We start from the raw sequence: 12,150 nt of genomic DNA, 5'->3' as shown, positions 1-12,150 counted from the left end.
CTTCAGTCTTTCACATGTGTCTATCCAGAGCTCCCAGCACCCTTGTTGGAAGCCCCATCTTTCCCCATGGTGTGGTCTCTGTACCTTGTCACCGCTTACCTGCTCGAGACTGCTTTGGTCCCTTGTTCTACAGGTCTGTCTGTCATTACGCTGAACCATGCTGCTTTGATTATGGTGGCCTTGGTACATGCTTTGAAATCAAAGGGCAAATCCTCCATTTTGGTTCCTTTTTCAGACTAGTTTAGGCTTTTTTGGGGTCCCCTGAGATTCCATGTGAATTTTGGGGTGAGTTTTTCTATTTTTAAAAAATAGTGCTGTTCAAATTTTGATAGGGATTACATTGACTGTGTACATTGCTTTGGGTAGTACAGACTTCTTAATTAACGGTGTCCCATCTTCCCATCCATGAACTTGTAGGGGATCTTTTCCATCTCCTTAATCTCTTGAATTGGTGCTTCGTACTTTATGGTGTGTGAGTCTTGATTTGGTTAGGTTTAGTCCTAAGTATTGTATTCTTTTCGATACTACTGTAAAGGAAATCACGGTATTAATTTTGTTTCTTAAATGTAAGGTACTTTTAATGAAGCCCCTTTGGCTTTCTTCTGGCCTAACAGTGGTTATTAAATAACATTTCTGAAAATCTGCTGCTTAGCTGAAACAAATACTTTCATGCTGCAGCCCTGAAGACTCACAGTTTTCTCCAAAATAGGGCAGTTTGGGGCTGTAGCTGCAGGTACTTTGCGATCAAGAGCTGATGATGCTGGTTTTGCTGGGGGGCTCTTTCGCCTTCCACTAATGAAACTGTTTGGAAAGGTTTCTGTTTGTTTAGGCAGTTACCAGTTAAGTGAAGAGAAACCATAGAGTTTGATGTATACTGATTGGAGAATCATTGTTTAATATATTCTGAGTTTTTTTTTTTTTTTTGCTTAAATTCTTTTATTGGTACATTTTAGGTATACAATACATTTACATTTATCACTGGGTGCTTGTACCTGTACGTGATGTATCTTGGTTCTTATTTTTTCCCCATTTCCTGTGCTGCCTTCACCCCTTCCATCCTTCTCTATTTACAAAGACTTTGTTTCTATGTTTTCTATTCTGAGCTTTCTAAGGGGGGAATGCTGGGAAAGTTCCATTAAAACTCAGTCTGTTGGGGGGCTGTGGAGGGGAAGCTGTGGGTGGGGCTGTGGGCCTGGGGCATGAGGTCCTCAGCCAGGGCCTGGCTCCTCTTCCGGACATCGGGATCTGGTGTGGTTATCCAGGTGACGTGCTGGGAAGCATCATCCTCATCTGGGGCAATACATGAGGCTGGCTGTTTCTTTTTTTTTTTTTTTTTTTTTTGGTACCGGGGATTGAAGTCAGGACCTTGTGCTTGCAAGGCAGGCACCGGAACCACTGAGCTAAATCCCCAGACCCCTCTGGCTGTGTTTCTTAGGCCCCTTTTAAGTTGTTTTCCCTATACTTCAAAAAAATGAATGAGCATATTTAAATAGTAGGTTCCCCTTGGTCACGGCAGTCAGTAACGTGAACAGTAGCAAAACACGGACCCTCACGCTGTGTTCCATTTCATATGGACTACCTGGAGCCCTAAAGTGAGTTTTACCCCCGTTCCGTGTAACAGGGTACTTGCTCAAAGTTTAGTCTGTGGGATTTTTTCATGCAAAGACGAGATGTGTTCAAATTTAAGGTTGTGGAAACAAATAAGTATTTGTATCTTTAAAAAATCATTTTAAAAGGGGCCGGGGATTTAGCTCAGTGGTTCCAGCGCCTGCCTCACAAGCGCAAGGTCCCAAGTTTGATCCCTGGTACCAAAAAAAAAAAAATCATTTAAAAAGATGTTTGATACTATCTTTTTAAAAAGTGAATTTAGGGCCGGGGATTCAGCTCAGTGGTTTTGCTGCCTGCTGCGCAAGCACAAGGACCCAAGTTCAATCCTCAGTACCAAAAAAAAAGTGCATTTATACTTAAGCATTAAAAAATTGGGACTGCTTTTTTCGTTTTGTTTTTGTTTGTTTGATACCGGGGATGGAACTCAGGACCTTGCACTTTCAAGGCAGGCGGTGGAACCTCTGAGCTAAATCTCTGGCCCTTGGACTGCTTTTTTGTTTGTTTGTTTGGTTTTAGTTTTTTGAGACAGGATCTCACTATGTAGCCCAGGCTGGCCTTGATTCCTGGTGATTCTCCTGCCTCAGCCTCCTGAGTGCTGGGATTACAGTCCCACACCCAGCTGGGAACTTATTTTAAAGCTCAGTTCTATTACCTTTTTCTTTTGTCAAAACATTACTATAAAATAATGCCAAGTAACACTAAATTTATCTTAAAAGAATAAAAATGAGACCCAGAGTAACCTTTTGAGAATGATGTTGAAATGCTGATTGTCTAAACTCTCGGATCACCAGAAGCCGCTGGAGTTCCGGAGTGGGTGGAAGTGGAGGAGGGTCCTCTGGCAGGTCGTCAGCTGGCGCCCGGGACTCAAGACGACAGACTCGCGTCATCCGGACAGGACGTGACCGGGGCTCAGGGCTTCTGGGCAGCCAGCCGCAGCCGGTCATCCCGGCCTCCGTCATTCCGGAGGAGCTGATCTCACAGGTAAGGCTCCGGGGCTGTTTCCGGTGAGGCAGGGCCGAGCTGAGCCTTTGGGCACCAGTGGCTCAGTGTGAATTGCAACATAGGTTTTTTTGTCCTGATTCTACAAAGCTGATTTTTTTCCTGCCCTCCCTCTTTTTCTTCTAGTCCTGGGGATTGAACCCAGGGAATGCTGAGCTATATCCCCACCCCTTTTTAAAATTATAATTGGAAAGAAAAATTTTTTTAAATTGGAGACAGGATCTTGCTAAGTTGGACCTGCAGCCCTCAAAGTTGAGATACTCTTGCCTCAGCTTCCTGTGTAACTGGTTTTACAAATGTGCACTGCTGCACTTGACTAGAAAGCTGTATTTGATAATTTTGTCGAAAGTAGCATAACGCTCATTTATTTATTCATTTATTTATTTGTATTTTAGGCCCAGGTTGTTCTACAAGGCAAATCTAGAAGTGTCATTATTCGAGAGCTTCAGCGAACAAATCTTGACGTAAACCTTGCTGTAAATAATTTACTTAGCCGGGATGACGAAGATGGAGACGACGGGGATGACACAGCCAGCGAGTCATATTTGCCTGGAGGTTAGTGGGTCACTGCGGTTGTTTTCTCCTCTCTGCTTTGCTGATTCGACTGAGGAATAGAATTGTAAACTCCGGCTGTTCCTGTGACTTTTGAAAGGCGGTAGCTATTTCTAACAGTAGAGCTGTTGACTTGATTGTAAAGTACCTTTGAGTGGCAACGGGAAGGGTTTTTGGCTCGGAGGTTTACACTGGTTCTGGGGGCACAGACAGCTGTGTGTGCACAGTTTTATTCTTGACTGACAGGTGACAGTGGAGTTTATTTTTTGAAATATATAACTAAACTGTATTTAATTTTTTTGGGGGGGGGCTACTGGGGATCGAACTCTGGGCCTTGCACTTGCGAGGCAGGCGGTGGCACCACTGAGCTAAATCCCTGGCCCTGTATTTAAATTTTGACTGTTAACTCTGATGTCTTCTATCTTAAGAGTGATCTTTTTTCTTAGAATAATTTAGTAAGAACATACACAATTATTTATCATGTCCCTTCAGATCTATGTTAATAACATTAATTTTATTTCCTAGAGAGTAGTTGCTTTTTACCCTCATGTCACTGTGTTACTGAGTCCCTGAGTTAAATGTAATTTAATTTTTAGAGTTCTTTTAGGGGTCTATGGGTGCCCTCTCTGTAGCTGCTCCATTTGTATTTGTCTGTCTGTGTTTGTAGAGGATCTCATGTCCCTTCTTGATGCTGACATTCATTCTGCCCACCCAAGTGTCATTATTGATGCGGATGCCATGTTCTCTGAGGACATCAGCTATTTTGGTTATCCTTCTTTTCGTCGTTCATCACTTTCCAGGCTAGGCTCTTCTCGAGGTAATTTTGCATTTATTTCTTTTTGATCAGGGGTTGGTTGTATGAAAAGATAGTGGTAGATTCACTGGATTTGAACTTGTAAAATCACAGTAGATGAAATCATTACCTATTAGTCTTTTTGTGTAGCTTGGCCATCGAAACCAGTATTTTTTATGTTGAAGAGCCATAGTGGTATTTCAGAGATGCTCTTGTTGATATACTGTATAACACATATCATGAGTTATGACTGACTAGGTGTATTTTTAACTAGGAATATGGATTCTGAACTAAAAGCAGAATTCTACTTTATAGTGACATGCAGCATTCAGAAAACAAGACCAAAGTTTATTTGATTAAAATAACATAATTATTTTGTTTCTTTTAAATCTTAGTTAGAAGGAAGAGTGAAATATGAGAAACTTATTGCTTAGGATGGAATTGGCCAATATTAAGTATATAGAAATGATTACCTTAAAATGCTTTTAAAAGTTTGAAATCCTTAAAAAATATAGTACATTAGTAGAATATAAAAAAAAAGATTTTGAAAACATTAAACTAGCTTCTCTGTATATGTTTGAATAAACTTTAGGTAGCATTATAATTTAGTATTTTTACTTTCTAGAATTTAAAAACACTTGATTGAAACAATACACAAAACTAAACTGTATTTAGTGATCATTAATAAACTGGAAAAGATGCTATGTTATATTAAGATGTTGCTACAAACATCAGATACTTTAAAACAGACTTTAAAAAGTAACAAATCTATGGATGATCTTTTAATACACTAACATACTATGTAGTAGCTTCAGAATTGTTTAAGTAAATGCATACTTTATTTTCTTAGATGTATCAAGTATTGCATTTTCAAATATTCAGTATCTAACACAAGTAACTCCTTTCTTCTTTTCCTAAGTTTATTATATATATGTCTGACTTTTAGTTTGAACCATCTGAAATAACTGTTACTTGACCACTTTTCACCTACATATATGGCAGTTTTGTATGGTTCAACTATAATGTTGTCTCTAATCCTTTTTGTCCAAATCTTGGAAAGTTTATTTTGATTACCCATAAAAACATAGCCTATGAAGTTACTTTAAACAAGGGCTTGGATTATTAAAACCTTTATAATTAGTTTATGCTAATGAATTTGTAGTTTAATTATGTAATTTTCCCCCTGTCTGGATTAAAAAAAAAACCTGGAGACTTTGTAACAAATACTTTTTTGGTTTGCTTACATGTATCTAAGAACATGTCAAAATCCTAATTATGCACATTTTCTAATTTATAAATGAAAAAGCTTATAGTGAGCATTTCTAGTGAAATAATTTTAAAACTCCATTAAAAATCAAATTCAAATAAAGCAAATCTGCTCTTAAAAATATGTAGTTGAAATAATGGAAAAGTTTGCCTTGCATAGTTTTTAAAAAAATACTAGTGTATAATTTGTATCCATTCACTTGAAAAGGATTAATATTTTGAATGTTGCACATCAGCTCAATTAGATACACATTGACTAAGCTTTTGTGAGTAGATGAACTGCTGTTAGTTGCATCCTGAAGGGTCTTTACTAGAGAGTGGCTTACTTTTATCCCACTGGTGTGACCCAATTGCATACCAGTTCTCCTTCTTCCCTTAGAGAGAGACTCTGAGCTGTTGCGTGAACGTGAGTCCGTTTTACGTTTACGTGAGAGAAGGTGGCTTGATGGAGCCTCGTTTGATAATGAAAGGGGCTCTACCAGCAAAGAAGGAGAGCCCAGCTTGGACAAGAAGAACACACCCGTCCAAAGCCCAGTGTCGCTAGGTGAAGATCTGCAGTGGTGGCCTGATAAGGTATTTGGAAAAAATCTCACACCCTTCCCATTTAAGTGGATTTCTGTCAAGTTTCTTTCCCCCCCCCCGGAAGGTTTTGTTTAATTTATTCAGATTTTTGTACTGCTGCTCAAAAAAGCACAAACAAAATGATATTTCTGTCTCATTTTACAATATAATAAGTAGACTTTCTTCATTTGACATTGTGTGAGTCATGTCGGTAAGCTGTGTCCCGTGTGCCATGCTTCCTCCCACGTGGGAAAGCAGAAGAGAAACAGAATGGGGTTGCCCACAACACTCTTGGTGTTCAGCCCTGGGGGCTTTTCTGTGAGTCATTACTCCCCTTGCTGGGGTAGAGGTGGGCGTGACGAAGTTTGCAGTGTCAGGGACCAAGTTCCTGCAGGGCAAGTTTGTGGCAGCTCAGGGTGCTGAGATCAGTTAGCCATCCCAGAGTGACAAATGACCTCTGGCAGACCCTTTGCCGATACTGCCGAGGGAGACAATGCGGTGGTCAGGTTGGGCTGCCGGCTCTGCCTGAGTCCTAAGGACTGGTACGGCTAGGGCCACCGCTCCAGAGAGTATGTGGAGCTGCTGGGTTGAGTCTGTCTTTACCATTCCCTTGCTGCACGGTGGCATGGAGTTGCTCGCTGCCTATCATGGGTTAAGTAGTTGCTGATTCTAAGGCTTCTGTAGGAAGTGTGCTTTTCCTGATTTTGTTTTGTTTTGTTTTTCACTGTGCTCCTTTTTCTTTCCAGCTAGTTGGGTAGAAAATTTTCTTAAGCAGAAATAGCCCAGAAGATGGGACTCAAGGGTTAATCACCAGCAGATAAGGAGAGTCTGGCATGGACTTCTTTTCTCTCTCAAAATTTGAACTTGAGTTTAGGAAAGTATTATTGAACTTTCCGAATTTCTGTTTCCATAGTTATTGCAAGACTTAGTGCAGTGGATTTATTTTCCTCTGCATTCAGGTCATGTGGAAAACTTGAATGCAAGAGAGAACATGAATTTTAATCAGTCTCTTTGGAAGCAAAAGGTTCTTCTGGTTCCTTTGGCAGCTGCCAAACTTTCCCCAAACTGCATTCTCTTACTTATTTCTATAAAACTGGAAATATCCCAAGTTCTGCTTATGCTTTTACTTCATGTGATGGGGGTGATTGTGTGGGGGTGTGTGTGTGTGTGTGCGCGTGCACGCACGCACACAGTCTCCTCTTTTCCTTGCTGGATCGTGTTGGAACTGTGTCTGTCTCACGTTGGCAGGGTGTAACAGCGGACCCGTGAATCCCTTACTAGTGCCGACTCTTGTTACTAGGTTAGGCTTTTTCTTTTATCGTGTATTAGTTTTGTTAATGACAGTATTTTTGTGTTGTGGGTTTTATGTGTGCTAGGGATTGAATTCAAGTCCTTGAGCGTGCTAGGCAGGTGTTCTGCCATTGTGCCACAATCCCCAGCCCAGTGAAAGTATTTCTGAACAGAACACGTGTAGCAGGCTCTCCCCCAGCCGTGTGCCTTCTGTCATGTTTTAACCACCCATTGTTGGCCTCACCTATGTGTCCAGGTCCAGCTTGTTAGCAGAGACAGCTTCTGTTGCTTTATGAAGTCTCAGCCTAGGATAGAATTGAGTGTTTAGATACTGAATGAATGGAAGACAGGCAGTATGTGAATTAATTGTCTTCTCTTTGCCCATTTATCTGTGAAATGTATAATTTAAAATAACATTGGGGGGAATAAAATACTTATATATTAGCTCAAAATTGCAATCTTGCTGGGCATGGTGGCACACGCCTATAATCCCAGCACTTGGGAGGCTGAGCCAGGAGGATCACTGAGAGTTCAAGGCCAGCCTACGCTACATACAGTATAGAGACTCTGTCTCTCAAAAATGAAAAAAAATTGTGATCTAGACACCATAAATTTCCAGTCTGGGGAAGCAAATTGCTTCGGCTTAATGAAACTATTAAGCACCCTCACAGTCCCCCACACACCCTCTATGTACTGGCCTGTAGATGCTAGTGCACAGTGCTTGACGCTGCAGCCTCAGAATGAGGGTGGGAAGATCTGTGCAGGGAGGAGGCCTGGCCTGCCTTTGGGCAGCTTTAGGTCAGCAGGAAAACTGCTAAGCAGGCCCCGAGAGGGAACACCAAGACCCTGGCAACATGTGGGACCGTCTTGGTTCCTTGCCATCAGCCAGGTGGTGACCACTATAGGGTGCAACTTTGGGGTAAGGGAGGCTGACAGGTAGGAGCAGGGGTGAGGGCCAGGAAACAGGGCACCAGGATGCGGTTGGCACCTCCTGGTGTGACACCACCACGGCCACGTCTGCAGGAGTGCTTGAGGGTCACGATTCCCGGGCAGGATGGGATGAGTGCCCGGGGCCTTGGTTGTTGTTGTGTTGTTTTGAGATAGGGTCTCACTGTGTAGCTCAGGCCGGCCTTGAACTTGTGGGCGATCCTCCTGAGGGCTGGGATGGGCATGTACCACCACAGCCAGCCGAGTTCCATGTTTAAGGTAACACTTGGAAAGCAGAGCCGAGGAAGAGCACTCAGGAATTGTTTTCTGTCCTCCGTGCTGCTCCTGGGGCCTGGATCCTGGATAGGTTAGTTGGCCACCAAAGCAGCCTTGGTGATGACTTCCATATTTCCCCTCGGAGACCTGGAGGCTGGAGCAGGAGACAAATGACACGTGACTGACTTGAATGACCCATCAGTACTTATTCTTAAAATGTGGTTCTCTGTAATCTTGGTTGGGCTCTTAAAACAATCTTGGTACCTTTTGCACTATTTTCATAAAACAGTATAATTCTCCCCCTCAGCATATCAGGTTACTGAAAGATAGTCTTCATTTTGCACGAAGTTGCACAGTGGCAAAGGTCTGGCAGCTTTTCTCTGAGCCTTCGTTCTGGTGGATGGAGAACCTCGGTGTCCTTGTCTGCATGGACATGGCTCCTCAAGGCTGGATTCAGCAGTAGAGCCAGGAGACTGCATTAGTGCATGTTTTCCTGCTGTACCCGGTCTCCTCCTAAATAAGAGGAAGGAGAATCACTTTTGGGGTCAAAATATGCACCCCAGCTTAATTTTAGAAATGGCTTAATGCAACATTTTGAAATGTTAAGTGAGGTTAGTAGCTACACTATCCTTCATTTCAGTAGGGTGTGTGTTAGTTACTTTTTCTCTTGTTGCTGAGACAAAATACCTGACACCCAAAGGCAAAGGAGGGAAGGTTATTTAGCTCACAGTATGCAGAGGTTTCAGTCTATAATCAGCTGGCTCCAAGGCAGGGTGACACATGGCAGAGGGGCAACAGTGCATGGTGGCCGACAGGAGATAACAACACAACAAGGGGAAGACAAGTCTCTTTCGTCCCTTGTATTGTATCCAGGCTATGGGGATTAGGGCGGGGCCAAGCCAAGCAGTGAACTGATCTACTTACTGATCACCAGCCATGAATCCCAGCATCACACACTCCAGATCCAGCCACCTCTGACAGAGCCCCACCTCTGACCACATGAGGCTTTGAGGGGACACTTAGACCCAAACTATAACAGGGTTCAGGGAACATTCTATTTTTAAATTAATTGGCTTAATAATGCTTTCCCAACATCCACTTAGAAGAACAGCTAGTACTTTCACATTGTACTATTTTGTAGGCCAGTTAAATTTCTTTAATGATGGGAATATTCTTTTGTTTAAACCTTTACAGTTTTATCTTTTGAAGAAAATAATTTGAGGTATCCATAAAGGTGGGATCCAAAGTATGATGAATATTTAAATTTTAAAAATATGATTATAGTAAAAGAAATGTTACACATTATTACCTCTCAAAATATTCCCCCTCACTTCAAACACATTTATCCCATTGTTTGTACCACTTTCTTTTTTTTTTTTTGGTACCAGGGTTCGAACTCGGGTCCTTGTGCTTGTGCAGCAGGTGGCAAAATCACTGAGCTAAATCCCTGGCCCTGTGTCACTTTCTGAAGCAGTTCTGGAGTCCTCTTTTGTGAGTGTCTCTAGTTGCACTATTATGGTTGCCTCAGTCCCCTGAGTCAATTTAAAATGTTTACCTTTTGTGGCCATTTTGATTTTGGGGAGAAGCCAGAAGTGGCATGGTGCCAGATATGTTGAATAAGGTGGATGAGGACACAGCGTCATGCTTTTCCAAACCTTCTTTTCTTTTGAATGGTACTTGGCAGTGGCATTACTGGGTTTTTGATCACACTTAGGAAAGAGGATTTATAGAACTGCTTCAGAAAGTGGCAAGAACAATAGGATATGTTCAACATGAAGGTATTTTGAGGGGACAGTGTGTCTTTTGCTACAGTAACTTTAAAAAATTCATGCATTTACTGTATATTTTGATCACCCCTCCTAAAGTTATTCTTTGTGTTAAATTTTATAAAGGCTTCATTGGAAATAATTGTAGGGATACTAAAATTTTTTGAAGACAGAGGCAAAGATCAGTCAGTACTAATTTAGTAGACTTGATTAAATATGTACTTCGAGGGCTAGGTCTTCTGCTAGGTGTTAGGTCAGTGTTTGCAGGAAGAAGAACATGTGTCCCTGTGAAGGCACGGTGATGGGTCGGGCCAGAGGCCCTGGGCGGCAGGGGAGGCTGGCAGAGGGACCAGACTAGCGAGAACTTGGGAGCCAGCAGCCCTGGAATTTCACAGCCCAGCTCTGCCGCTCGCTGTGTGACCCTGGCCAAGTGCTTCATGACAGAAAGCAGAGGGAGGCCCAGGTCTGTGTTCCAGGCCTGGGTGGCCTTGCGCTTGCTGGGCTCTGAGGAATGATGCCTGAAAACATCCGCTTTCTTACTATGCAGCTCCTCCAGCATCCATCCTTCATCTTTCTTCCCCTGGCCTCCTTCTTGTTCTGCCTCTCTTCTCTGTCCCTGTTTCCCCTCCCTTCATCCAGCCATCTAAAGTTGAACTTTTTCTGGCTTATGTAACTGCTCTTTCCACTTTGTAGTCCTGGAAAAAGCTTTGACAATTCCGTTATTTGATGAGGAGAGGCAGTCTTGCAATTAGGTGGCTATCTAACATGACTCCATTCTTACTGTAGTCACATTTGCAGTTTGCCTTAGGTTAGAGATTGTATTCTGTATTGCTGAATATTTTACATGTGAATTGTAACTGTGTGTTTATATCAACCTCTTCCAACAAGAATCTAGACCAAACCATCGTCATTCAAGCATCATCTTGATACCTAAGCCCAACAGACTGGTCAGTATCTGTGATGAGCTTTGATGCAGAAAGTTTCAGTAAAATAGCAACACATGGAAAAGAGTGGGTCAGGCGTGACCCTGGCATGCATGGGCCGTTCCCGTGTGCAAGTCAGTCAGCATGATGCATCATGGGACAGAATGAAAGACAATAGCCATGTGATCCTCACTGCTCGGAGACGAAGGGTTTGACAAAGATCAGCTTGTTTTGCTTGATAAACACTCTTCTGAAGTTTAGATGTCCATCAGCTTAAAGGAGCATTTATGAAAAACCCATAGGGACATCATAATCCACAAGGGACAACCAGAAGCTTTTCCACTAAGATCTGGGGCTCACTTTGGCCACTTGTGCAACAGTAGTACTAGAAGCACTAGCAAGATTGTATAGAGAAAAAGAAGAAATCAAAAGAAGAAGAAAACAAGCTATCTTCCTCTTTTGTAATCCAAAAGGAGAAAGTAAAATTATCTGTATTTGCAGATGACATGATATGGTATGTAGAAAATCTGAAAGAGTCCACAAAAACTTGTTAGAACTAATAATTTAATAAACTTACAGGATACAGAATCATTATATAAAAATGGTAGCATTTATTTATACATGTAATACCCTAGCAGAGCTTGATGATTGTCGTAATAAAGAAACCAGAGTGATCAGCAAGTTGCTGCTGTGAATTAGCAGATCTGCATCTCTCTAGTGTACAGCCATTTAGGGAAGGGTTGCTGTATTCCCATGCATTCCTGAGCGGAATCAGGCCCCTGGCTCTGGCTCCACCTTGAAGCCTGTGGAGCAGCATTGAGCTGGAAGGAGCAGCGCCTTTGTTGGTTGTGCTGCTGCGCCTGGCTTGTGGTCCTGCTCTCTGCCCTCCTGGGTCTCTGGTTGCCTTGCTGGCCCCACGTGTGCAGGAATACCTTGCCTGTAGGTGCATGGGAAGCTGTGGCAAGCTGTTCCTGTCACTCTGGGCCAAGCTGGTGCTTCCTTGGGCCTTGCCCTCCCTGCGAGGCACTGGCGGTCAGCTGGGGAGGGGCCGTGCCCTGCTCCTGCCCTGGAGCTGAGATCCAGCTGTTTGCTGGGGGTTGCGTAGTGCACTTCTGTTTTCTCGCAGAGTGCCGATGGGACTCCTTGGGGAGCGCAGCATTCGCCGGAGGCAGTGTGTCCCTGAGTCACC

The 12,150-nt window shown here is 42.8% G+C and overlaps 1 protein-coding gene across 8 annotated transcripts in view; it reads left to right on the top strand.

The window, feature by feature from the left end:
• The window catches only part of Ubr5 (ubiquitin protein ligase E3 component n-recognin 5), a 115,433-nt gene that overhangs the window by 38,010 nt on the left and 65,273 nt on the right, over window positions 1-12,150 (top strand). For 6 of the 8 annotated variants that reach the window (XM_021262742.2, XM_013074125.3, XM_087190757.1 and 3 more), the window contains exons 6-9: window positions 2,400-2,589; window positions 3,003-3,162; window positions 3,827-3,976; window positions 5,580-5,791. In XM_021262742.2, coding sequence (XP_021118401.1) covers window positions 2,400-2,589; window positions 3,003-3,162; window positions 3,827-3,976; window positions 5,580-5,791 — 712 coding nt within the window. The remainder of the gene's footprint in view (window positions 1-2,399; window positions 2,590-3,002; window positions 3,163-3,826; window positions 3,977-5,579; window positions 5,792-12,150) is intronic. The other 2 variants (XM_013074126.3, XM_013074124.3) reach the window with 1 other exon arrangement.

Source organism: Heterocephalus glaber, unplaced genomic scaffold (assembly GCF_053883595.1).
Source record: "Heterocephalus glaber isolate CG9 unplaced genomic scaffold, H.glaber_assembly_v1.0 deba00001556, whole genome shotgun sequence".
Lineage (NCBI taxonomy): Eukaryota > Metazoa > Chordata > Mammalia > Rodentia > Bathyergidae > Heterocephalus > Heterocephalus glaber.
This window is presented reverse-complemented; position numbering and strand designations above follow the sequence as displayed.